The sequence below is a fragment of the Anser cygnoides genome, chromosome 1 (assembly GCF_040182565.1).
Source record: "Anser cygnoides isolate HZ-2024a breed goose chromosome 1, Taihu_goose_T2T_genome, whole genome shotgun sequence".
In the NCBI taxonomy this organism is placed as follows: domain Eukaryota; kingdom Metazoa; phylum Chordata; class Aves; order Anseriformes; family Anatidae; genus Anser; species Anser cygnoides.
The window spans coordinates 32079329-32107136 of NC_089873.1; the positions used below are offsets into that span (position 1 = coordinate 32079329).

The 27808-nt window shown below is 39.2% G+C and overlaps 1 protein-coding gene across 5 annotated transcripts in view; it reads left to right on the forward strand.

The window, feature by feature from the left end:
- The window catches only part of PDZRN4 (PDZ domain containing ring finger 4), a 269511-nt gene that overhangs the window by 151917 nt on the left and 89786 nt on the right, over window positions 1-27808 (forward strand). The window contains exon 1 of one of the 5 annotated variants that reach the window (XM_013199369.3): window positions 14334-14618. The exons of the other annotated variants lie outside the window; for them this stretch is intronic. Coding sequence (XP_013054823.3) covers window positions 14550-14618 — 69 coding nt within the window. The 5' untranslated portion in view covers window positions 14334-14549. Of the gene's footprint in view, window positions 1-14333; window positions 14619-27808 lie in introns of those variants that run through there. 5 annotated transcript variants of the gene reach the window in all.

Consider the following 27808-nt stretch of genomic DNA (forward strand, 5'->3'; position numbering starts at 1 on the left):
TCACTCTATAAACAGTATTTGAAAGATGCTTATCCTCATAATTTGCTACGGGAGTTTACTTTTTCTTTTAAAAATGATTTTGAAGCACAAAGATAAGGTGGCTGTTTTCCAGCTGGCTCTTTCAACACATTTTGGGTTCAATTAGCACATGGTGCAGGGCGGACACACACAGTGCCGTGGGCTGAAGCTTTGAATACAGACTTCTGGTTTGTTCTGGGGATGTGTTGAATAAGTTTTTACGTTTTTCTGTGAAGAGTACATGCATCATGAAAGGAAATATGTGTCCCACTCTGCAAACGTAGTAGTCAGGTGAGGTGATATCTTATGTATTAGCATAGGAAATGGAAAGGCAATGTGATCCTTCTTCTTTCATACCAAGAGGTCAAACTGAGAGTTTTCAGGGTGGTGACCTCAAGATCTTCATCATATAATGCTCTGCTGTGGTTTCCTGAGGTAAGCATTTGCTTTAACAGTTTTAAAAATTGTTAAAAAAAGCACATCTGATTACACTCAGTCATAGAATCACAGAATCATTAAGGTTGGAAAAGCCCTCCAAGATCATGTTTTCCAACCATCCCCCTACCACCGTCACCCACTAAACCATGTCCCGAAAAGCCAGGTCCAACCTTTCCTTAAACAACCCCAGGGACATTCTGTGATTTCTGCATTATGGGTTTTCAGTTGTTCAAATCAGCAGAAACACAAGTCCTAATTCCTGTGTCAGAGTTGTGTTAGTGTTGTCTCTGAAACAGGGTGTATTTCATTCATCCATTTGCACTGCAAGTTTTGGATTCATATATCAGGTGTGCAAAAATCAGTTCCAGGGATAGTTTTGTCTGAAAGTGGGTGAAGAAACCTTTTCTTTTTGGTGTTTTTCAACATAGCGTGTTCAGAAGAAGATAACAGAGGTTGCATCTTCATCTGAAGATGTCACAGCCCAGCTATGGAGAAATCCAGAACTCAGATGAGGCAGAGGAGGAGTAGAGATTTCATTGTGAGAGATCTGATATAGAAGTCCCTGAAAGAAATGGACATTAAAGATATGTATGAATGAGTTACCAGAGCAAGTTTGGTATAGAGGAAATAGAACAATTATCCTAAAATTATAGAGCTTCATCAATAGCAGCAAAGAGGTGCAAGTGGAAGAATTAAGTTGGACATGTAAAGAAAGGGCTGTGGGAGCAGAAGCAATGATAGGAGAGAGTGGCAGATGAGGTTTGAATGTTAGAGTCTCTAGTGGTGAAGATGCCCACCTTGAGTGGTAATGGTGTTTTTTTGTTTGTTTGTTTGTTTGTTTGTTTGTTTTTTAAAAAGTGATCTCAGCAAAACTACTCAAAATGTCAGTATTCAGTCAATAGCAGACAGGACTGATGACAGTCAAGCTGTGATGTGGCTCAACCTTTCAGGGGGATTTTTTGGTTCCATATAGAAAAACAATCTGTATGATGTGGAGAAGGCACCAAAGGAATTAGCAGTGGACCCACCATTGAAGAGAAGTGTGAAACTGTCCTTGGGAAAAGTACATCATGGTAAAAAGCTAAGAGGAAGGAATAGGAGCCGATGGCTGGAGAGGAAACAAGTAGGTGCTTGAAGTGGCACAAGTAACTTTTCATACCACGTCCATGTAGCAATCCTTGAGTTTTGTATAGGAAGTAATCTTCTCTGGTGTGACCAAACAACAAAGACAGCCTTTCTTCTTTCTGTGCAGGGCTGTTAGGGACCTCCTGCAAGGGAAACACTCCCCACAGCTTCTCCATTTACCTCCCGTAGCACTGGGGTGCTTGGCAAGGGAAAGGCTGCCTTGTGTGTGCAAATGAATATATTCTGCTGTGTTCTAAGTTCATAGATTTGTAAAGAAATTAAATGCAGGGAAGAAGTAAAAGTCACTTATTCACCTTTATGAATGGAATTGGCAGCTTCCATTACTTCCTATGGGGATTCTCATATTTACTTTGTGTGGACTTGAAGGAAGGCATTCTAGAGATATGGATGCATTTATTATTTATTGGTTAGGTCTTGTGCTTTCCCCCAGCATTTGTCAGTAACTGCTATTTTCTGTCACCCACTGAAAGATGGAAAGGATGGGAATTTGCAAGAGCGCTGAGGGAGCACGAACTGTGACTGCCTCTTCCATACTTAATGCGGGTGGATAAATACACAACATCAGTTTCCAGTGCTGGCGCTCATTTCAGCCCTATGAGTCCTCCTTTTCTCTCCTCCTTCCCCCCCTTCTCTTAATAGGAGAGCAAAGCAAAGAGGAAGTTGTAACGTGACATTCCCTGTGTGTTGCAGGGGATAAATATTGCCTCCCCTGGTGCTGCTTTGATGAATCTATTTTTAGTCAGGGGTTAGATCAGTAAAGCTTGCGCTGGAGAGTGTGAAATAGCATTGATCAGGCTGACTTCTGAAGCGGGGTGAAAGACAAAAATAAAATAAAATAAAATAAAAATGATTTAAACCTGCAACCCAGGCATCCTGGTTTGGTTTGCTGTGTGCAGGAGAGTGGGTGTGCAGCTGTTGCTTGCATTAGATCCCGAGCTGGGACTGTCCCAAGGAGCGCTCTTAGCATGTCTCCTCTGTGGCCTCCTGCCCAGCAAGGGGATTTATTTTATAGTTCACCTCCTTGGAGGATGTGTAAGATGGAGAATTTTGAAACTAATGAAGGGAAATCAGGCAGAGAAGACCTGGGAAGGAGCAAGACAAAAGGGCATGGTGAATGGACGAAATTCATGTAGTGAATGTACGAAAGGGGAAACAAATGCAAGTTACGAAGGGGCACAGAATTTAAACTGGGCATAGGATACAAGAAAATAAGGAGCAGCATATGCAAAAGTGAAATTTCACTATACAGTAAGGGAAGGAGAGGAGAAAATGAGATAAAACTGCATAGGTTTATGTTGCCAGCAGGAAGTTACTGCCATTTTTGTGTGTATTCCATGTGGATTATTATAAGAACCACCTGCAAAGATTTTGTTTGTTTGTTCAAAATAGTGTTTAATGTCATACTGTTTTTATTTCTTTGCAAGGCATACAAAGAGATCTTGAAATTGTTTTGTCATCCCAAACAGTTGCTGAAATTCCCTATGTTCCTTCCTCCCCTGTGCTATGGCTACACTGTCACCCTGCTTGGTGCTGGGTAGCCCCCTCACATTAATCTTCTTCGTGCTTTGTACAGTTGTACTAAATTTTGATCATTATTTGTAGTATTTTAATATTACACACTGCTAGATTTCTGCATTATTCACACATCTGTAAAATGATGATAAAATTACCTGGCTTTGTAAAGTACTTTGATACCGTTGTATGAAAAATGTTGTATGAAACTTGAGTTTTGTTGTCATGTAAATAGTTTACTGAAAAGTACATAGAATATTTTTTATAGAAGCTAAGATTTAATAGTTGAAAGAAATTTGTTTTGCTTGCTCAGAACTGTTTGCTGTTCTGCTTGTGCCTAAAGTAATAAAAATATTTTCAAATAGAAATAGACCTTTATATAAATTTTCTCTAACATTAGTGCAGACAGAGCTTAGACAAAGTTGCTGATGATGACAGTTTTTCAAGATCTTTTCTTCTTGTCTTTATTTTATCACTTAACTTGCCATTAGGGTAGCATGTGTTCAGAAAAGCACCTAAATGATTAATTTTATCAGTTGGATTGTGACCTTTTGTGAAGTGTTTATATGATGAACTACATTAGGAAGCAGAAAGATGGCAAAAGCATCCTTCTGCATTCCTAACTAGACGTACAGATACCTGATCATTTCTCACGGTGGGTATGAGGTGGTCATAGCTGTGCCTGCACCCTGCTGTCTTGTGATCAATATGCATGTCTTTCATAACGTAAAAGGAAGAAGACACCTTGTAATCAGAGAAATTAACAGCTAAATGAGAGTTTGTGGTTAGCTGGTATCCCCTTTTCCTTTGAGTTCAACTAGAACACAGGCATGTTTATGAATTTTGCTAAGACAGCCGAGAGAGGCTAATTTAATTTGAATTTCTGACAGGTTTCCAGGAGAAGTAATCAGCAAAGTTGTCAGGATTACCGTATGAGACTTGTGTAATTTCTTACAGCAAATGTGAGCCCATCCTGATTTAGGTTCTGAATGCCTTACATCAGGAATGTACTGACACCTTATAGTCTCTCTTGGTGCTTTAGTCTTGTGCAGGAGAGCTCTTGAGTGCTTGCTTATGACTTGTTGAGAAAAATAGCTCTTAAGGATGCTTTACTAAATTTTCTTTCAGGTTTTCTTCATTTCTTTGAATGTATCACTTAAGTTTCCTGAATTAACTGTTCCAAACACCATCCTAGATGCAAAGTATGCTGAAACTGACTTTTTCATAATTTTTTTTTTCAAACAGAAAGTGGGAATTTGAATTCCCACTTTAAAAACAACTTTTTGTTGTTGTTTCTTTAAAAACAACAACAACAACAGCAAGGACAACAACAACAAAAACCCACCTTTGTTCTTACAAGATAACCTAGATCTGAGGAATGAGTAACATCCAAACTTTTGGGTAATATACCTGAATTTGTAGTTCACATTTCTATCTTAAGATAGAAAGACTCTCTCTTGGTTTCCCTGAGCTGACAGTGTTGTTGCTCAGTGCATGATAAATTATGTTTCCTAATTTATTTGACCATCACTATTTGAATCCCTAAAACATTACCATAAATCCCTAAAAGCATCTACCGAAGGGAAAGAGAACAACTTTACAGCTTCTGGCTAGTCACTCCAGTGACACAGTGAGGTCACCGTTGAGGCATTAACTTTTGAAGAAGACTACAGAAATATGACTGCTATATGCAGGTAGTGTTTAACCACAGTAAATTTGTTGTCATGTACTAAAATTCAATCACTCTTTCAGAAACTTGTGGTTCAGTAGCTGGTGGAGAAAAAGCATTGTTTGCCATAGCAACCTGAACGTCCAGATACAGTGTGTCTGTCAGTTTTGCGAGGGCTAATTTATCATGTAAAGTATATGCTGTATATGTCACATTTTACTGTCTGTTCATTTGTTTTGATAATCAAGATCTTGACAGATTTGTCCCACATGGAAGGATTTATAGTAAGGATTTTCTTATCACCAAATTAGGTTAATACATATAATCCTAGTGTCCTGCACAAGAACTTGATAGAAATGAAAGAGATTCAGCTTAGATGTGAAGGTCTTGCAGAAAAAGAAAAGAAAAAAAACAATCCTCCTCCCTAGTCCATTTTCCTGCTTGATTTTTTGGGGGAGGGGTATTTATTTATTTATTTATTGCTGTGATTTGTTTAATATCTCTGCAGGAACAATCACAGAAAGAGGATAAGCAATGGCTTTGAGAAGGTTAAATATTTCCCCTCCTATTCGAAGATCCTTCTGTTGTGGTTTTTGTGTTGTCATTTTGTTTTGTTTTTAAGGTATAAAGCGAAATTCTGTAGAAATGAAGCATAAGTGAGTTTTGGAAATGAGCAGCTTATCCCTCTCGTGGACATGCTCACATACATGCCTCTTGTAGTTTGAAGCGTGATAAGTAAATTCATTTTTCACAGATGTCACTTTCTCCCCTGTGGTAAATGAGAGAATCTTTCTCTCCTTTCTGAAGACAAAGAGTAGAAAATGTGGGGACTGACTTCTTATGGACTGCAAGAAATGTGGACAGATTTAGCCACAGGAGATGTCTACCTGGCCTGAAGCATGTTGTTTCCCTTTTGAAGTTAAATGATTTGGTAGCACTAAAATTGTCTTTGGAGTACATGAGATCAGATTTATCCATTTTTATATTACAGCAGAGTGCTTTGGTCTGAGTGGGCAAGTGGATGAATAGGTGTGGGGGCACAAGGGAGGTAAGTGTCTGTGTGTGAGCATCATTAAATTCTTACAAACATAAATACATCATCTGGCTTGCTAGAGCTGCTGATAAAAGTTGTGCAAGTGGCCTTGAGCTCTTTGAGATAAAGAACTCCAAAGAATATCTCCTAAAATATCTATCCTGCAAGGATATAATCTTATTATTACTTTTAAGAAAGAACATTGTCTTCTTTTGGTAATGTATAGGGGTACCAAGGGCACACACTGTGCTATTGGACAAAGCAGGGTGGGCATTTCCTAGTAAGTAAATACATTCAATGAAATGTAAGGAGACTCCTTTTCCCAGCCCTAGGACTGGGGAGAACATCAGTGGAGAATTATAAAGCAGAGATTCTTTGAGCAGGAGATTTTTGTTTTATTTCTCATCGTATTTCTCCATTCTAGACTATGCTTTATCTTTATTTATGACTGATATTGACAACCAAAATACACTCAGGGCTCGGGTGTGTATTTCAACAGGAGCATATTTTGAAGTCCAAAACTTCAGGGAGATAGTGTTTTCGTGGTGTGAAAACTTAATTGGAAAGGATTTTCATCCCAGATGACTTGCACTTGTGTTGCTACTTTTCGATCTATTAATACTTAGTGGTGAAGAAGGACACCAAGGAGTCATCTTCAGAATATATTGGTTTTTTTTTAGCTGCTTCAATCTTGGTAAAGTGAATGAGACCCAAGCCTCTAAAATTCCTGCTTCACACCTCAAGTTTTCTTTTAAGTGATTTTCATGTTCACAGTTTCCGATCATTGCTGTGCCAAATATTAGTTAAGCAGTTCACTTTAATTGGCACCATTCTTCGACTGTAATGTGACTGAATGCTTTTCCTTGACCGTACATGGGCCTTTGGCTGTTTCTCTCTAGCAGACTTAGTCATTAGGAAGCTATATTCAAAAAAATGCACCCGTCCAGGGCTCAGACAACTGGCAGTACCGGGATGCTGCAGTGAGGCTGAAGGGGAACAGCAGCTGTGCCAGGGGTGTCACCACTGTTGGGAGGCAAGGGCGGGCACCCACCCCCCTAAAACTACCGACCTGTGACAAATCTCCCCTCTGATGCTGACAAGCTCCATGGCTTTGCTCTTTGTTCCAAGAGGAAAGAACAGATTTCAGATTAAGGATCTGAAATTTTGTTCAGAGATAAAGCAGGATTTGCTATGCTAATTTCTGTTCTGCAGGAAATCAAAACACAAGAAAAAGAAGCACTGTTAATCGGATTGCATTTGTTTCCACCCGTGTGCCTCAGCAGGAGTTTCTCCACCCTTCCCACCCCCTTACACCTGAGCTCAGCCCTGACCTTGCTGCTTTACGATGGCCTGGGCGAGGAGCACTGTGTGCAGAGGGGCTGGGGGAGCCTGGCACGGCCAGTGCCCCCACACTGGTGGAGCAGCTGCTGCAGTGTCCCCACGTTGCCAGCTTTGGGTCTGGGACCTGGCCATGCCTGGGGCAGTGTCCAGCAGACCCACGCACCTCCCAGACAGCTGGCATGGTAACCCAACACCAGCAATTTTCAGAGAAAGACGCATCTAATAACATTAATTTTCTTCTGGAGCAGACGGCAAGGTAACTAAAGCCAGGTTGATTGGGCTTCACTGGGATTTTTACCTAATGATCTTCTAGAAAGCAGGTGCGTTGGCAGTGATTTTAAGCTTTAGAAAGCTCAAACAGTGTGTAAAGTAAACCTTCGCTGCTGTGGGGGCTTCATAGGAGGGGGTGCTGCATTAGTTTTAGATCATTACGAAGCATTTGCTGACTACAACAGAATTAATGGTGCTTTTATGGCAGTCAGTTAATGACTGTCAACAAACAGAGCTGATTTCTGTTCAAATTGTAATTTTAAATCAAACTAGCCAGCTGTCAGACACCGGAGCAGTATGAACAGTTCCTCCTGTACCATCACACGGTGCCATCCCTGCATCATGCTATCAGGTGTGTGTTGGGAGCCAGATTGGAGATTCAGTCGCATACATGACCTAATACTGATTTTAGGGTGATGAGATCACAATTAGTTGCATACAAAAACAACCACTTCCGCTCTGCCTTACTCTTCCTTTAGAGACTTAGGACATTTCTATGTTGAAAAATTACTTTTTACTATAGTAACATGAACTTCTGACAGTAGTATTGCAGCATCTTTATGTTTTGGCAAAGGGGGAAGCAGCTGCTTTTATGACCTGATTCAGTACAGGCCTTCTTTTGTACTTCAATACTATGAAAATCCATTCAAGGCCATGAAGACTTCCCCAATCCTGAAGTGTTTTTCTAGAGCAGAGTAGGTCATTTATACTGAGCAAGACAAAATAATCTATTATATTGAACATATCCCTGAATCATTCTTCCAGATTGTCAATTGTATGAGCTTTGCTAGCAAACAGCGAAGTGTCTGTATTGGTAAATATGTCTCTATAATGATAATGCATTATTTATATGACAGGCTACTCTTCCCAGCATTTGTACTTCACTTTGGAAATAAGTGGATGTGACAAAACTACTGTTGTAGATGAATCCAACTACTAGTTAAACTAGAAGGCAACCTAAAAGGAAATACTTTGATACTGATTAGCACACCATGCTAATAATTATGTAGTTTGTTGTTTAAAACTTTAAATTAATAAACCACACAAGACATTGTAATTACATTTGATTTCTGGAGACTGTGAGGGTGGCCTCAGCAGAAGAACTTGGATGGATGTAACAGCACTAGATAATACATTCTTTGAAAAGCTCTGAAAAAATCTTAAAAGGTTCACTGAATTAATGCTCCTGCAAGACGGGTGTTACTCATAAGTAAGAATGTAAAAAGAAAGAGCTTTTCTAATGATGATATCAGAGGACAGAGCAGAGGCAGGGAGTCCTTGCTGCTGCTCCCATCCTCTATACCAGTTCCTGCTGCTTCAGCATTTGAATTAACGTTTTGTGCTGTGGACTCAGTTTCTCATTGAGGTGTTTCATTGATATTTGACTTTGTTTGGTGTGGAACTGAACTTGGTGTGTAGTATCTCAGTTTTAGATGGTCAGTCTTTCCCATAGATGTTAAAAAGCTCAGAAGTAATCTTTGGATGTGGGGAAAAAATAATAATAAAAAAAAATCTTTTTTTTTTTTTTTTGGTGTATGTAACTTGAAAAGCTTTGAAACCAATGAGGACAGTAATAAATCATACTTTCATAAACATGTTTAAAGCCCAAAGTTGTTACACAGCTATTAGCAAAGCCTTGTAATGCAGTTGGGATTATATGCTGTTTTACCTGCTAACGTTAGCTAAGGAACTTTGGGTTTAGTACATATCCTAGTTTGTTGTGCAAGAACTGGTAAATTTGCAGCTTTAGAACTGAATTAGTAAAGGGATCATATTGCCAATATTAGATTTCTGAGGAGGCCAGCAGTAAACACACAGGCAGGTGGATGCATAGAGAGCTCTCACTGCAGTCGCACAGCTCCCAGGGGTCAGTGAATTACAGGCTTCCTAAGCAGGCAGATGACTGCTGACAGTTCTCTGTTGTAAAGTTGTCTCATACCTTTCTGAACCCTTTTCTGCTTTTTGCTTCCAATGAGTTTTGGTAATGAGTTCCACACTCGAATTACTTGGAAAAAGTGCAAACTTCCTTTTGTTGCTTTAAATGTTTTGTCTGATTATTTCCTTGCGTAATGTGAGAAGGAACATCTTCCATATGAGAATTGGAGGGGAAAACAAAGGTTAAGATGAAAGTGGTAGGGAAAGTGAATTATTTTACATCTGTGTTTCTCATCTATTCATCATAGCTCTTCCATTTCCATTTAATGATTTGGAGATGGAAAGACCAGAACTGCTGGCTGTGATCGGATGCAGGTATTGCCATTCCATGATGACAGTTTTTGCTCTGTTGTCAGTCGTTTCCAAAAGATCCTCATATACTGCTCGACTTCTTCCTGTGGCTGAACACTGAATATAGATTTCAAGGGAACTCTCCATAAGTTCAGGTCTATTTTCTGAGTAGAAATAAGTACTTTAGAGCCCCTAACTCTGGATGTTTTAACAATGTTCCTTAAGTGCATTATTTAATATTCATTGACGTGGGACTTCATATTCTGATTTCTTTATAATCAGACTTTTTTTCCATAACTCTGTTTAGGCATTTTAGGTTTGGATAGCCTGAATAAAATTTTGTCATTTTAAGTCATTTAAGTCATTTTAAGTTTATTTATGAGTAGCTGTATTCTGTACACTCCACAGTGTTGAAACTTTTTAATGCAGTAAAAATCTAGTTTCTTTTAGAATTCGTTAACAGAGTCCTTAGTTTAGAGAAGACTCTGAGGGCCAATGTTGACCAGTTTTATTAATTTAACTGACACCATTTACTCAAAGTGTTTATGTATTCATAGGCCTTAGGTGCAGTAGAGACATCATTTACTGTCCTGCAATATTTCTGTGTTTGATTATGGCAGCAGTTTAAGAAAAGAGAAGGAAGCCACCCTGAGTGAAAGCCTCAGAAAGTGTATCATAGCTGGAACTTTGAGAAAAGAAAGAGAAGTAAGGTATCTGGGTTGTCTGAAGTTTGGCCAGTAGGCCTGGTAAAGGAATGGTACTTTCCCCCAAAGAAAGTTCACGTAGCAAGCACTTTTGTTTAGCCTGCTGGATGTATATACGTTATCTTATTTTAAAGTCTTATATTCTCGGATAACTTTTTTCATGCTAATTTATGCCACTTTACCTATGACAAGAAATGTAAAAGCCAATCCCTTAGACTGATACTTGAAAAGATATAAGGATTAGCCAGGGTGTGAATTCGGGGTCTTTGGATTATGTTTACAGAAGGTTTTAAAGTTTTTCTCTGCAATCATAGGGATAGAAAATGCCTTATTTTTCCAATAGACAAATTGACTGATGCATACAATCACCTGATTCCAGCAGCTGAGGATTTATGGAAAACACTGTCTCAGTGAACAACAAGATCTGTCCAGGCTGAGGTCAGGCCTTTGTTTTGGACAATGTAAACTACATGGTGCAAAGCAAAGGGTCTCCCCAAGTCCCTTTTCTTTTGATGTTCTTGTTTTACAGGTATGCAGCCTGTAAATTGCATACTGTAAATTGCATTGTCATCTATTATGTCAGCTGAATTCATGGGGATTATTCAAGAATTCTTGGCTTGGTAAATTTAGGAGTGCATGCATTTGGGAGAGGGCAAAGAAAACCTGGAATTTCATGTTTTCCTCATTGGGTTTCACCCCTGAGTTTGGATTGACAACTTCACTGTCTTCACTTGTAGGCCATTATATGTCTTTCAGCTATGTGATAAAGAAGATTGAGGAGTGGATGGCCTTTAATTTGTAGTGTCATTGCCTTATTTTTTTCCCATGTGGAATGATAAACGTTCAAGCATGGCTGCTTACAGTTGGATGCTTCTATACCTCAATGAGGAAACTATATACCGAAGGTGTAAGTCATCTCCTAGATTCTTAAAATGAATTAGGAGACCTAAACAAGGGCACCTTATTTGAAAACATTAACAGAAATTTCGCTGTAACTCTCTTGAAATTGAACTCCATCCCTTTGCATTATTGCATTCCTGGTTTGACTGTAAATTATGATTTTAGTCTTTATGGTAACATTAAATTATAGGTGATGAACATGGAGAACTCCACAATCAAGAAAAGCATTGAATTATTCAAATATCTTTGAATTACATGTAGAATAAGAATTACTTGATTATGTTTTAGTACCTTCTTGGTCCCTTTAGCTACAAATCTGATGTGGGAGGGGGATTAAGAGGAGGGAAAGAAGGAAGGAATGAAGAAGATTGCTTTCTTTCCCAACATCAAATTCAGCTTGACAAAAGCACATCATATATTTCAATTTAGTCATTAGTTAATCAAGTTTTGCCTTGAATTTCATTCTGTGTTGAATGAAGTTTAGTATTTTGATCACATGTAAAATCAAAGCAGCATATTTTAGATGGAGCTCAAAAACCTAGAAACATACCTTTCCTTCTCAAATAAATCTATCCAGCCCTGCAGACTGTGCCCATTAGTGGCTGTAGAAGCAGTACATAGATCCTTTTTACTCTATGTATGGGCAAAGGGCAGGCACTTGATAAATGAATGGAGAAGCCTATGTCAGATTCAGAGAAGGAAACAAAAGAACCAGAGGAAGAGCAGTGAAAAAAGAGACTGTCAAGGGAAACTGCTGAAAGATTATCTGCAGTTTTCCATTGCTTATTTCATCTCTTTTGTTTGTTTGTTTGTTTCTTGTATCTGTAAAACCAGTTTCCTGAAGTAATATATCCTTCCTCCCCACCCTTTTTTTTAAAGAACTAATTGTAAGGGACTATCAAAAATACACCAGGGTAAATCATGGCTCTTTTTATGAATGTAGTTTAGCTTTCAGACTGTGTATGTGTTAGAGGAAGTAGTGTCAGTGGTTGGAGAGAACTCTTTCATCGAAAGATGGCATGGTTGTCCTTGCACGACTGTTGTCTAGTTCCTTGATCTGACTTTCTTAAGTTCAGAATTTGCACATCTGAGAATCCTTCTGCACCTCACAATATAGAAACCTTCAAAGGTTGAGCTGATGTTTGCTTCGTGGGTTTAAACCTCCCAGCATGAGCAGCATTTCATGGTAGTATGGAGGAGAAGAACAGAGGCTGATTCTTTCTAACAATGATGAACATGCCTCTGCACTTAGGCTTTGAACCCCTTGGACTTTGGGAAAGTTCAGAACCAAATTTGTCTGCTTGGATTCTTTCACCAAATAAAGTAAATCTTAATGTTATATTTCAGAACTGTGCTTGAAGCTGATATATGAAGAGCTTGTTCTGTTAATCATCATTATTAGATTCCTCCTGACTCTGCCCATTTATTAAAGGAGATGAAATTTAATTAAAATTTAGTCCCAATCTATCTGTAATTTACATAGAGGGTCTAGAAAACTTTACTTTTATTCAGAGGTCACAGCAATGGTCCAGTTTTTCATGTAGGTTTCTCTGCTTGGCTTTCATTCTGACTGTTAGGTAAAATTAAGGCCCAGAAAATCAGATTATTACATCCCAAGGGGCAGGACTGATAAGCAGCACATGATTGTTGATCTGCTTGCTACTTGGTGTTGGTGGTGTTTGAGGTGCTGCTGGATGCAAAGCCAATTTGTTAACAATTAGTGCTCATTAGAATCATTTCCTGTTATCGATTTTAAATGTTTGACAAAGCACTTTTAGGAAACTAGACCCAAAAAAAAGAAAAATAGTAGCTCTACATCAGTGCTTAGTAATTACAACTCTTTAGGGCCCAGTGTCAATCTCAACTAACTGGTTTCATTGGTTTCTGAGTAATTATTTCTGCTATGGATCCCCCCTGCTATCCCCTCCAGATTAAAGATGCTTTGAAAGAAGAACATAGTTCTTGATTAGCAGAGTTGCTGAGAAAGGAGTGAAGAAACAAAAGCAACTTCTAGTTTTCTGTTCAGGTTTGTTATGTTTTTTGTTGTTGTTGTTTTGTTTGTTTATTTATTTATTTATTTACTTTGCAGAACTCTACTAATAGATGACATAATATACAGCATAGGAATTAATGTCAGCCTGGAATTAAATGTAATTTCCATTGGCCCTAGCATTTAACACATAGGTTTAATTTTAAATGCATCCTTGCCTTTATACACACACTGAGAATTGCGGAGCCATTAAAATCTAATTTACAAATAGTAAAATTAGATATAATAGCATGTTGTAATAAAAGCTTTGATATCTCGGAGTCCAAGAGGGTATAGCTGTTAAGTTTCTTGGAAATTGGAGCTATAATTACTATTAATCTGTTTTACATGCCAGAAGTAACTTGTATGTGAGATTATTTAATAAACAGTACAATATATGCATGCATGTAAAATGCACTAAATTTGCATGCCTGCATTTTCCATATATACTGCATATTTATGACAAGTTGTTACAGACTCATGCTTTTTAAGAGTATGCTGGAATTTTGTTTAAATTTGACTGTGTCAAAGGTGACATTAGCAGTATAGCCATCTGGGTTAGTTTTCTCTCCTTTTTTGCTTTATTTTTTTTTAAACCTGATCAGCCCAGGTTTCAAAAGTACTTTCTTAAAATGCCTGCAAATATTTTAAATGCATTAGATGATCCCTGTTGCACAAGGTGGAGACCTAACATAAGACTTGGCTTGTGCCTTTCCAGTCCCCATTCATGAATTAGTCTCACGATTGCTGTAAAAATTAAGGCAAGTGTGGGTGAAATACACGAGCCTTAGTCCCTCTAACCTTAATAAACAGAGATGGTATTGACACAAGTGAATTTTGTTTAACCACAGTACATTTGCTTCTTAATTAGTGAATATTCATCTGTCATCAGCAGCAGCTATGACACCCCTCCCCGCTAACACGTTCTGTCATAAATAATCAATGAGAGGCTATTAATATTCATGAGTGAGAATCTGTGTAGTCATGTGCACTGATGCAGAGACAGGGGGAGTGTTGCCATGAACTGAGTCGAAACTCTGTGTGTGTATACGTGAGTGTAAGATAGTTAGGGAAAGGGAAGAAGAGCATGCTGCTACACACTGCCCTGGCTGGTGCTTCCAGCTCTCAGTGGTGTGTCTGTGTTTCTGGGCTGGAGTGACTGATGAAAAACAGTAGTCAAGTCTGGAGGGTGATTCCCTGTCAGTGCATTTGCCTTTCAGTGCTGGGGAAATTAGAGGCTTTGCTCTTGTGTTGCTTATTAGAATGGGCTGCAATCTGTGCACTTTTCAGAAGAGAGAGGAACACTACAAACTGCTCTATGAAGTTTCACAGGTGAGTGCAGAGGATATTACCAGCATCTCCAGAATAAAAATGTGTGTGATTTAAAGACAGTAAGTAGACATGCTTTTGTTTTGGTTTGCCTTTTTTTTTTTTTTTTTTTTCCTTTGCAAATTTGCTGGCTAAGTTGTATTGGGGGGGTTGGTAATTATTAGTATTTTGGGTGCCTGTTGTTTTCTGCTCGTTTGCCACTCCCCCTTCAGATGACTTCCTGTGGGATTCTTTTAACATTTTTGTGCATCTTCTGCCAAGATGTCAGTCATATAGCAGCAGTCTCACTGAACCGTATCGGTGGTGTTTTAAGGGAGCCCTTAGCTTTGGTAATAAGACTGATTTCAGATAAGTTGCACTGCTGCCTCTGAAAGTGTTAGGTCTGTGATCTCAGGTATTTCTAAGTTAAGGAACAAAGTTTTTATGGCATGTCTGTGCTGGCCAAGGAGTGTATTAAATTTTCAGATTAGTTAAAATTGAAATGGTTCTAGAATATGCTTGTTACCTTTAAACAGGTACCAAGTACAACAGGGTCTCCATGGGTGAGGTGTGCTTCTTGTTCATTCCTCGGTGCACTATTTCTGTTTACTACTAGACAAAGATCTTAATCCCATCTAGTTATTTTGGCGTCTCATTCAGCAGCAGGAGAATAGTATCGTAGCAGCGTGAACAGTAGTGTAGCAGTGCGCTGCTAACGTGTTCCCAGCTCCTTCAGAATAAGACAAGAAAAGACGAAACAAGCACTTACCATAATAGCCCACAATTTTGCTCAGATCCTATTGAATCAGCATTTGATTTGCAGCTTTTTGTTTGTTTTTCCCTTGGCACAGCAGAGCCTCACATACTGAAGTTTAGTGCCTTTCAGCATCTGCTCCCTTCCTCTCTATAATTTGTCCTCGCTCTGACACATTGCTGTTGACGGAGGCTGAACGCTGGCAGTTTTGGACTGCGCTGCTGCTGACAGGCAGCGTGGAGGAGAAAACAGCTCGCAGCGTTGGTGGTCTATTGGCACAGCAGCAGCTAAGTGCCCATTGCCGACTGGTTCCCTGCGAGTTCCTCCTGACGTGATTCATTTTGCAGTGGGCTAATTACAAAGTGGATTCTCTACACATGAAGCAGCCTTCTCAGTTGCAGTGTTAATGCACATTTTCATGGTAATGTGATCAGAGCCTCATTAGCCAGTTTCCAAAATGATCCTCTGCATTAATTAAATACAGAAATGACTCTTTTTTATCACCATAGAGAGGAAGAAGAAGATTAACATTGTTAATTACTTACTGGGGGTAATACCTCTGCATCATTTTTTACCATTGAACTGGCAGACATATTCAGTCCTAAAAGAATGTCCACTTGCAGGTAACTGCCCACTGCTCTGGCGCGTGAAGATGGTCTCTAGGTGGAACACTTCCCTTTAGTTCAACAGTTACTCATAATCCGATCATCACGTTTTCTTATAGCAGCACAGGGAAAAGCACAGCAGCATGTTTCCATCTCCTCTCTTTCCCCCTCCCAGCTCTGGACTGCCAAACTGATCTGAAAGTGTAAAATGGAGAGAGTGGAGTAGGTCGGTGTCTGCTTTTCTGTGCCAGGGAATAAGAAATTCAGGCTGTGCTCTGAAGGAGATTAGACGTTTCTTGAATGGCTGCATGTGTGTAAGGAGAAAAGAGGCTGTTCCTGGGTTAGAGTATGCATTTTCAAAACATTCCTTGCATTAAGGCTCCATGGTAATAAATGCCATTGAAATGATCAGCAAACCAAATGTGGGGCGGGAAGGGGGGGTGTATTCTAGAGAAATTTTTCCCTTTATGTTATCCTCTGTGCTGTTGAGTTGGAGTGTTTGTGGATGCAAATAACCAAGGTGCAAAATGAACTAATGCTTTCACTTTTTGCTCTGGTGTTTCCAGATAAAGTGTAATCCCTAGAAGAACCTGAGTGAGTTTCCTTGGGGAGTTAAATGCAGTGAACCTGGTGCTGCATCTTGTGCTGTTAGGGAAATGTCACTAATAAGGTGCAGAAGGGGAGCGGAGAAATGACTTAGTATGCTCTCTGCCGGATTCTGTGTTCATCTGTAAACCCACTGCTATCTTTGTTTCAGTGTATGCAGGTCAGAGCCCAAAGGATATGATTTTAACCAGGTGTTGCAGCAGTGATCAGGTAGCATCTCACACCATAGCTGGCTCTGTGTACAGTACTGATTTGCTGCTCTGGGTAGGAGCAGCAGTAGAATATGATAAATTCAATTAAGCCAAGGCAGGCATTACTACTTGATTTGCAAATCCCTTTTTAACTCTCCAGTCCTGTAATTCCTACACCACAGCCTTGGCTCTTTCATCTGCACGATTTCTGGAGAGCTTGGGACAAGTTAGCCTGTCAGGGACATGAACTGACTGAGGATGAGCTGTGGCTCACTAGCATGCATGGATCAGATAGATTAATTTATATTCATATAAGGAAGTGATCCCAGCTTCATCTCTCACCTTTCCAGTGCTAGGCTACCTGATACCATGGGTGGTCGGTGCGCTCGTGTGTTGAAAATACAATAAACAAAGGAAAGCACATCTGCAGAGGAGAACCATGCAAATGCTTACAGCGAGGCTTGTTTTCTGCTCCTGTTTGTAGCGAGGTCAGATTCAGCACGGGAGAGCTTTTTGTTGTAGAGCTGCTGGGAAATGAAGACATCGTTAGAATATGTATAATTCCCCGCTCCTCCCCACCCCCTTCCTCCCGGCTCACTCTGCCTGGTGCCGAGATAGCGGCGCAGAGACCGTGGAGGCCCGCTCAGAAAACAGCATTCGCTTGAACGGTGGAGGCTTTTATTTTGATAACTACGCCTCACACTTGTAGATTGGGATTAAAACAAAAAGTCAAACCCTCACGTTTTAAGAATAAAAGCTTCTGAGGTACCATTATGCATTGGTGAAGCACCCTCCTGCTTCTGAGTGCCTCTTCACCTGTCCTCGGGGCGTGAGGATGCTTCGGCTTTGCTTCTTGACTTCCCCCTGAGAAGGCATCAGGCGTAGTCCCTGGTACCACCGAGAGCCCCACTAAGTCCTCTTCTCCATGAGTCTACAGCTGGTGAAATGGAAGCAGTCTTGGTTTGAGATTTATGACCCCGCATGCTACTTTGTGGGGCACATTATTATTATTTCCTGTGTGCTGCATAAGCAGGATTGAGCTAATGAACGTGTAGCCAGGAAGTCTGCTTCGAGACACTTAGAGAAGGTGGGACCTGGTGGGTGCTCATGTCCATTAGGAACAGACCTCTGCTGCTCTCAGCTAATTTCCTCTTGCACTGCTCTGGTGAAAGAAGTGAGTTCAAGTCGATTCTTAGCTGAATGGTGAGGGATCTTTTCAGTGGAAAGTAAAGAGTAAGATGCTAAGGATTGGAGAGAATGAAACTGGAGCACCATCTGATCGATTGTCAGCAGTTATCTTCAATAGCCTTAGATGAAACTCAAGGAAACATTAATTTTTCAGTCAATTTTGTGGATATCATTTAGAAATACTTCTGCTTGCTGGAATTTTTAAGCTTTGTTTCCAAAATGGGCAATTTAACACAGAGAAAAAGAAGAAAGAGAGAGAACATTACTTTCAGAGGTCAACCAAAGACCTCTGCAAACTTTTATTGAGTTACATGATAAGAAATAGTTCTGGCTCAGGTGAGCTGAGAATTGAAAGGGAGACAAGAAAAAAGCTGCAAGGGAAAGCAGAGGCAGCCTGGGATGGCTCAAAAAGTGAGTGGTAGAGCTGGGATTAAAGCTAAAAGGTTGCACATTTTCGTTTTACATTTGACCTTAGATGATAGTAGAGCCTGCTTGCAGCGTTTCTGAATCCTCTGAAGACTGATTATGCAGTTTGCTTCTCATGTTGGTTTCCATAATTAGCATAAAGCTCATATTTTTACCAGTTTAGAGTTCTGATTTTATGTTCATTTTGACATCCCTTGGGCTACTTGAAGTACTGAGTTGTAGTGGTACATCTCTTTGCACTGAAAGCTGTTCACAGGAGAGACATCAGGCCTGCCAACTAAAGGAGCAGAGGCATTTTTGTATTTTTCATGACATGATACTTACAGTTGGCATTGCAATAATGAAAGAAGACTGCAGGCCAAGAATGGTTTTTTGTCATTAGGACCTACATTCTCTAGTCCCAGTGAAGTTTGAATTTATTCAGAGTTAAATAGTCTAGATGATGTGATCCTTATTTACCTTCTGAACCAGCCTTTAGCCACTAATACTTATTTCTGGTGCTTATGCCATGTGAGACATTACATGACATTACTTTTTTTTTTCTTTATGTCACCAGCAATGGGAAAGTGCTGTCTTGTGATATATCAACACATATGGACATATTTTGGGGCCCATTTATACTTCGTCTCTATTTATAATAGAAATTCTGTGGCAGGATACATTGAGCTCTGGAAAATGTGAAAGGAGAAAATTCTAGATTTAATTTTCTTGAAATTAATTGAATTATTCTACTTGAATTAAATCAGTAGCAAAAGTAGATCTGCTTTGATCTTACTGCATTTCCTAGTTTTTCTTCTAGTTCCTCTCTAAATTTTTAAACAAAGTAGAGACCACCCTGATTCTGAACTCTTCCAAGCAGCTCTTCTGAATACTGATTTCTCTGTTTGAAAAGTTAAAAAAAAAAAAATTGAGGTGCTGACGGATTCAACAAATCTGTGGGAGTACTGTTTCCTCTCAGTTAAACTGAAAAAGTTTAGAGCTCAGCTCTATAGAATTCCCCTAACAGCTGCACTGTCTCATACTAGTAGAGCAATGTATTTATGGTAAAAAGATGATCAAGTAAAGCTTGTCATACATTGCTAGCAAATTGCTACATTTGTAGAAACTTGTTTGGAATTTCCCTAAAGAACTTTTGCTGAAGTAAAAAGACTTTAAAAACTGACTTCATAAAAGCTGACTTTCCTCAGAGAACAGGAGATGGTCTTTGTGGTTAGCAGGCATGGCTTTTCTGGTTCTTCTCTTTTCTTACGTCTTTTCTTTAAACTGATAGTTGAGCAGCATTCATCTAAATAACTAATCCTATCGCCTTAACTTTCTGCAGACTGTTCTCCAGAAGAGGCTCTGGTGTTGTGGCATTGCCAACAGCGGAGCTCGCTGTGCTGTGGTGGATGCCAGTCCACAGCAGCGTTGGCTGCCTGACAGGGAGTGTCCCCTGGAGCCCCTTGTCTGGGCTTGGGATCTCATCACAGAGCCACATTTAGCTTTCGTGAGGAGTCCTGGGGGATGGTGCCATGGGCATCTGGGCCTGGGGACAGACAGGCTGCTTTAAGACAAACAGCCCTGGCCTCCCAGACAGATGGTGGCAGCAGCCAGGACACCAATGCTTACAGCTAGGCACATAAGGAGGTTTTCATCTGCTTTCTTAAAAGCTTAAGGCCAACAGCTGTATTCTGGGGATTGTTCTTTTGAATGTGATACCTGATTTATACAATAAGAGCCTAAGTGTTATTTTGGATGTCACCCCAACTGCCTTTGATAAGACACTTATTTTTTTTTTTTCCCCGATAAAATCCAGGAAACTCTGAAGTGTTGCCACCGACTTCACTGAGGCCAGGCTTTTATTTTCTGTGCTTGTTTACTGTCTTGTAAAAGGCATACAGTTCCTGCGCATACCTCGAGAGGAAGGATAAAGAAAAAGTCATGAAATAAGAAAGCAGACAATAGTCTGTGAGATAACAATTCAAGGGACGGGTACAACAGTGGCAGCTATAAAAAGCCATACCAAGATTGTATCAGTAACCTGCAGGGATATGCAATGCCATGGAAAAAAAATAAAAGTGGTTGAGGTACTGAATATCATGATTTTCTCCAGTATTTTGCTATTCCTTGCATCTCAAATTTAGCAATGGGGATCAAGGGTTCTTCTAATGATCAGACTTTTATACATTTTTCAGAGAGCTAGCCTTTCTTAAGGCTTGCTTCCTGATGTGATTTAGTATGGATATAATCCTTGGGCCTAAGGCAAAACATAGCTTTATGTGAGTCTTATACATCAGTGATGTGATGGAATCAATTTTGCTATCTTCAGCGTTGGCAGGACTGATAGCTACCAAAGAACCACATTGTAGAGTTTCAAGTGGGTTGTAGGTGGTGTTTGTTTGTTTTGGTGTTTTTGTTTGTTTTTGTTTTTGTTCTTTTTTTGTGATGTGTTAAAAGGGACATGGGTTAAAATATACAATCTGCCAAATGTATATTAACTGACAGTAAGTCGTTTCACCCAGAGTCGTCCTCTCGAGCTAAGACATTAATGAAGACATGAACAGCAGGGCCTGGTGACAACGAGCAGCTCTTCTACCCGTAGGGATTTTGTGAGGTCTCATAATGAGAAGCTGAAAAATAGCTGGACCTTTGGCTTTAAGGATGTTTAACTTCAGAGTGTGTGACCTGTTTTTTAAAGGAAATGAGTTTTTTATATGCTCATAGTATATGGTTTTCTGTCCACCCCATGACTTTAAATCCACTGGCTAATTTCAACCACAAAGGTTTTTCTGATATTCTAGGTGTATGTGGGCTTTATGAAAATTACTTTGATGATACTGTTAGGTAGATATTTTTTTTTTTTTGAAAGTAAAGGGAATTACCAGCTTGCAAACATCATCTCAATATCAATAAATTAAATAATTTAAAAACTTAGATACAGATTATTTTTTCTACACTTGCTTTGTGGTTGCAGTGAAAATAGTTACTCGCTGGTCTGTGTGTTATAAGTTTCTTATTTGTTTTCCTTTGCATGATAATTATCAAAACAAAAATCATTCTGTTCAGATAGAATGTGAGATCAGTTACTGTTAACAGGTTATGATTTTGTGTTAAGAAGCAGTGGTTCATAATATTTTCCAAATATTTTTGTGCAATGGACTGAACCTAGAAATGGAATTACAGTATCTTTATATAACACACTGCAAATTGGATTGTATCTTATAGTTCTTTGCATTTTGTATTTAAGTTTAAAGTATAGGCAGGCAAAGGACATCTATTTGGCCATTTCTACAATCTTAATTCTTAATGGGATGCTGTGAACTTGTATGATCCTCGCTGTTGTGGTTTTTATTGTTTCACTTTGAGGAAGTTAGGAAATTCTACATATCCTTCTCTCAGGTGAAAAAATAATTAGTTTCTTTTCCTCCAGAAGGAAGGTTGCTTTTTTTTTTTTTTTTTTTTTTTTAATCAACAGAAGCAAACCTTAGTAATCAGTGGAATGAAGCAAAGCAAACATTTGTTTTCCTTTCTTTTGCGGTTTGTGTATGGGAACAGTTTATTCCCTGGAGGTTTTAGCCTTGAAGTTTGACCTCTGAAACAACTTAAGCAGTGTGGAATGAGTAATCTTCCAAATCACCAAGTCATGTGTAGAGTTCATATGCTTCATATGTATTAGTGTCAGAGTTGAACGTGAGAGGACTCAATCTGCAAAAGTCTATGAGCATCTTTAATTTGCCTAGATGCAACTTAGTTTTCGTGTTCTCCACCTAGATGATTTTTTTGTTATTGTTATTTCATCTCTTTTTTTTTACCCCCAACTCTTAGAATTCTACTGTTTCGAGAAACTGCTTTTCATTACAACAGCAGCCTCACTTATGATCAGTGAGAAAAGTTTGCTAGTACCAATCAGATTTAGTTTACAGCTTAAGAAGTTGGAAAGGAATTGGGATGGCCATGAAAGATAACATTTAGAAACAGTCTAAATTCTTGAGGGTGACACTCAGCGTGTCTGATGTAGGCACCACTGCTGGAGAGGTGAGGTTGTGACACTCCCCCTGTGCGTGGCCCTAAGGAGGAGGAAGACAAGCCACATCCCTTGGCTTCCAAGGCTTGTCTTCAGCAATCAGTGTGCTGGCAGGAGCCAGCCGTGGCTGTGTCAGCATGGCAGGAAACCCCGGGTGGTTTCTAGTGAAGATCATAGGTTCTGCGTCTGCACCCTCAGATACACCATCAGGGACTGTTTTGGTTGCAAATATCAGCAAAGCTTTCGTGTCCACATGCAGCAAGCTGGGGAGGCTCCTGGGAAATGTCCACAGACTCATTAGTTGCTCTCTAATGTCAGAGGGAGAATTAACTGCAGTGCCAGTGCCTGTGCCCTGAGGACCAAGGGCAGTGTGGGAAGGGGTGAACTTCGCTAAATCCTTCTGAGGACTGAACAACTGAAATAATCAGAAAAAAAAATTATCTTCAGTTATATGTGGTATAACAGAACAATTGACTGACCTATTTCATAGGTTTGATGGTGTTTGCAATGTGCTTTTTGCATATTATAGTGATGGATTTGCAGCGAAAACTACTTGGGGAATAATCATTATTCAGGCCTTCGACTTTCTCATAGCTAGAATATGAAGTATTCAAGATTCCTCATGATATCCATAGGCATATGACTTGCCAGTTAACAGCATTTTAATAATGGCAGGAGAAGAGGGTAAATTATTTATTAAAGTATTTGGATGCTTTCTCAGACATCAAGGTAACCAAAAGTGGAAGTGGCATCATATCTCGTACTGCAAAGGTTTTATGTATTTGTTGTTGTTGTTGTTTTACTTTTTACTTGTTATGTGTTCTATTGTTACAGTCAGGAAAGACATAGATATCTAAGTGTATAAATGGTAACTCCAGAAAATGTGTGGTGTCTAGATTGTTTTTCACTGATGGATATAATTCCATCAAAATGCTTATATATATATATATATATATTTCACCAAAGTCTTGTTGTAGAGGAGAAACACAGGAAAGAAATTTCAAAAAATGTCTGAATGTTTTTATGTGTCATCACAGGGAAATATTTAGGTTGGTTGACTTTTGAACTGACTTACATTCAGTACTTTTTAAATGGTGTGTTATTGCATATAAAATGAAATATGGAAGCCAAAAGTGAGTCAAGTGCTCTTATGTCTAAAAATGTTTTGCTCTTTCCAGAGTTGTATGTGCTGTTTGTGAGGTCTCAAGCCTTCTCCTGACGTGATATTTCCATCCTCTGGATTTCCCATTGTGAGATATGTGACTTGGTGTTCTGGGAGGGTAGCTGGAAAAATCCTCCCAATGCATAACTGTTTTTACCAACATAAGCTTCTTGTAGAAACGTTTTAGAGAGCAGTCTCATATCTTGTGGGAGAGAAGGAGAGCATACATAGCAAAGCGTGCTTCTGTAAATGGCTTCCAACACAGTATTTGTTAGAAAAGTATACACAGTCATCTTCATAGTGTGTGTTGTGATGCCAGAGAGTGATGTTGCTCTGTTTAGGACTGTGTGCCAGAAGCTGGCATTTTGCCTTCTGGCTACTGCATGCCACTGGCTAGGTGTCTGTGGCATATCGAAGCACAGGGCCTATTCAGCACAGCAGTGGGACTTCAAGGTCTGCCTTTAATTCCTTTCCTTGGGGGTATATTTAAATAACTGTTTTCTCTTTTCCCTTTCTGGTATAAAGTTGTGTATTATTTAAAGCTTTAAAGATTAATTGCAGAGATCTCAGTTAATGGCTAATGAAGAAAATGGAGTTGTATTGACTAATAATAATGATGGCGATCACAATAAGCATTGTAAAATGCCAGATCAATCCATTCAGCGATTACCGGCAAAGTTATAACACAGGTGGATCGTTGCAGCAGAATGTAGATCTGACTGGATTTCTCAGCAGTGGTGCAATTACTGCTTTGGATTCCCCTGCTTCCTTAAAATTCAAACAGGGTTGGGTTCGGTTTGTTGGAAGACTGTTTTTCCTTCAGTGTATGCTAAACATCAGCTGTGATAGGAATTTTATGTGCAATTTTCCTTGAATCCTTTCTCAGATAACTAATGGGGATATTGCTTTTTTTATTCGTATATTTTATTTTATAGTGCAAATTCCTCAGAGGATTTTTAGTATGGTGCAAATTATAAATGTTAATTTATTGTTAATGTTTTCTTCAGGTACTACAAAAATAGGGGGGTTGCTACTTATTCCTTAGTAGTGGGGAGTCCTGTTGCTGTTGATAAGTTCAGCATAAAGTCTCCTCACTCCTATGAGCATAATATATTTCAAATCTTATGTATGAATCTTGCTAAACCATTTTAAAAAATGCTAAAATCTTACAAAACCTTCTTGATGAAATAATTTTAAGTTCTTAATACAGGGGGCTGTTCCCATTTACCTCCAAATGACTTCTTTGTCCCCAGATTTACGTATTTCCTTGAATTAAAAATGTCATTTGGTCATGTTCAGTAGGAGAATGTCTTTGAAAGTCTGACCTGTGGGAACATGATGAATAGTGACAGGGGAAGGATTTTGCCCAGTGAGAATACCAAATCATGTAGCACTGTAGTTTCACTTACTAAATATTGTCCAGGCTCTATTGTTGAACCCTATGCTGCCAGTGTCACTTTGTCAGGATGTTTTCTGTCCTGTGACTAGTAGCTTCAAATGTACTCATCCATCTTCTTGTCCCATTACATTTCATGTGACTGATGTTCTGCACCCATTAAAATTGATGGGAAAGAACAAAGAGAAGAAAAATGTGCCCTTCAACTGATTATGCCTTTGAAAGAGTAAATGAGACTCTACTGCTATATAGGGTGAATTGAACAGTTATGTCTGTTTTAACAATATTAATTATTTTTTATCAATCCTTATTAGCACTTGATCCGTTATTTTGTTCTTTTGTTATTATATTGAGAGTATATTGAGAGCAGTAAATTTATGTCAATGACTTTCTCCTTTAATTTTGTGACAATATATGAACATACAGACTCTTTTAGATGTATCAGCTGCTTGTGGTAATCTTGCCCATGAGATATGGCTAGCATGCCTGAATACCCTCTCAGGAAAGGATAGAGGTAAGTTTGATGAGCCCAGGTCTTTCCTCTGAGGAAGGACCCACAGGTCTTTGCTCAGCCACAGCCCCTGTGAGTGCTTTTGTGGGATTTCACAAAGTTCTCCTAGGTGATAAGAGCTTGTTCACCTTGTGCTAAGATCTTCAGAGCAATTAATGGGAGACTAGAAATACAAGAGTCTTTGTAATGTTGGCTTTATATCATGGATACAGATGGCTTCCCAAAGTGTTAATCCAATGGTTCAGAGTTAGATGAGGGCCATTAGCCAGCTGAATGGAGAGAATAGATGTCATATTTATTGACAACCAAGGACAAAACGCAGAGGAAAAGCAAAAGTGAAGGCTCCTGTGTGATTGGTATGTCTCATGATTTATAGCTTATATGACAGCCTTCTCAATACAGCAGCCAAGCATTCTTTCCTGTTTGTGCATGATAATGAGACTCTTTTATTATTTTTTTTTCCAAATTTGGGCTTTGACCATGATCTCACTTGTAAGCCCAAGAAATTCAACATTATGTGCCCCATTAGGTTCCCTAATATTCTTGTAGAGACTTCAGCAAGTGCTGAATGCAGCTCTTCACTTCCAAGTGGTACTTGTGTGCATTAGAGTTTATTTCCATGTATGTGTCAGGTATATAGAACTCTATGGCAGGAATCTGGGCTTCTTTGCCTGGAAATTAGGGCTTTTTCTTGGCAGTTCAAGCTGAGTTGATGCTCCAACTGAAGCTCCCAAAGTGTTTGGCCTGGGGGTTGGGCAATGCCTGCAGAGATCTCCGAGTCTTGAAAGATTGTTTCCTATGCCATTATGTATAGTTATTTGAGACAGCTGATATTCATCAAGACCTTTTGCTTTGATCAACACTTTTCTCAGGGTGCAGATGGTGTATTATAAAGGGGATAATATTTTCATGTTGACAGTGGGTTCACTTGGGTCATTATATTAATTATCCACATATTAAAGACAATTGTTCATGTCTATAATTTGTGAAGAGGAGCTTGACAAAAATTAAAATAGGCAAATGAGACTTTAAGAACCTTAATTTAGTAATTTCTCTATGAGCTCCCCTGTTCTCTTTAGTTGCTTACTTGACTTCCAGCTGAGAGTGGCTTCATTATTTTAAGGGAATGGTCTTACATATGATTAATTACTGAAATGAGTGGAAGTTAGGCAAAAATGCAATGAAACTTTAGTCAGGTCCTACTTAATGCAGGACAGCTCTGGACTGTTCAAGCACATCGTCACCTTTAACATTAAAGACACTTGATCAAGTTAACCCAGGGTAGGCAGGGGTGTGAACTTTATTCACAGGGACATTTGCCCACTTGCACATTTATTTTTTTCTGTCAAAATGACGTGGGGAAAAGGGGACTGGTAGTAGAAGAATGCACCCTGCCTTTTATGAGAGTATGCAACAGATAGCTGATGCTTTGAAATTTGCACTCCAGTAATGATAATTCTTTCCCATGCCTGTATCTTCTATGGGATATGAAAAAGCTGGAAAGTGGGATAGAAAGCTTGGTTTACCCTTCTGAATTGCAAGACTTTTGTCTTCTGAGTTTTGTCTTTGTACCGTTTCCTTCACAGACTCTGTTCTTCTTTTGGTCCATTAAATGCAGTGTCAGTTGAAGAAACGGGGTATGTACAGAAAACAGTATCAAAGATGGAAGAATAGAACAAAGTGAAAGGCTAAAAAGAAGTATTCCAATTATTCCAATTACAGTATCTCAGATATTGAATCAGGTTCATCTTCTGAATAATTCTATTAATTTCCCCAATAGTAAATGGATTTTTTTTTTCTGTGGTTATTTTGCACCTAGAAACCTTAGGACATTTAGTGCTAATATAGAAAGCTTTGCTAATTAAATTTTTCATTTTATTGAAAAAGGAATAAGGAAATGGCTGAGTAGTTTGGCATTAAAAAGATTTAAGTGCCTATGATCATAGTGCTGAATATGTATAGGTTTCAGTTGTTTTTCAGTTTCTCCTGATGTTACATGGCTAAATCCCACTTTCTCCTTTTGTACTAAATGAAAACACTGTGAGCATGAAGTGCGGGAGAGTTGGCTGCTGCAGTGTTCCAATCAATGAGTGCATGGTGACACCCGTATAAACTGCTTTAAAAAACTAAAACTGCTTTATTGCTTTGAAAGTTGGCCAAACACCCCTTCTTTGAGAGGTGTGGGGCTGGGTCATGGTTGCCACAGACATCAGGTCTCCACCTGAGAGATGCCCTGTGAGTGGGAAGGTTTCCTGGCTGTTGCTGGTTGAACTCAGCTGAAATCTCATCTCTGGGTCTTGCTTTTCTGAGGCAGTAACTCATACCACCCACCTCCTGGGTTCTCATGAGGTTGAAGGCATAAAATAACCCTT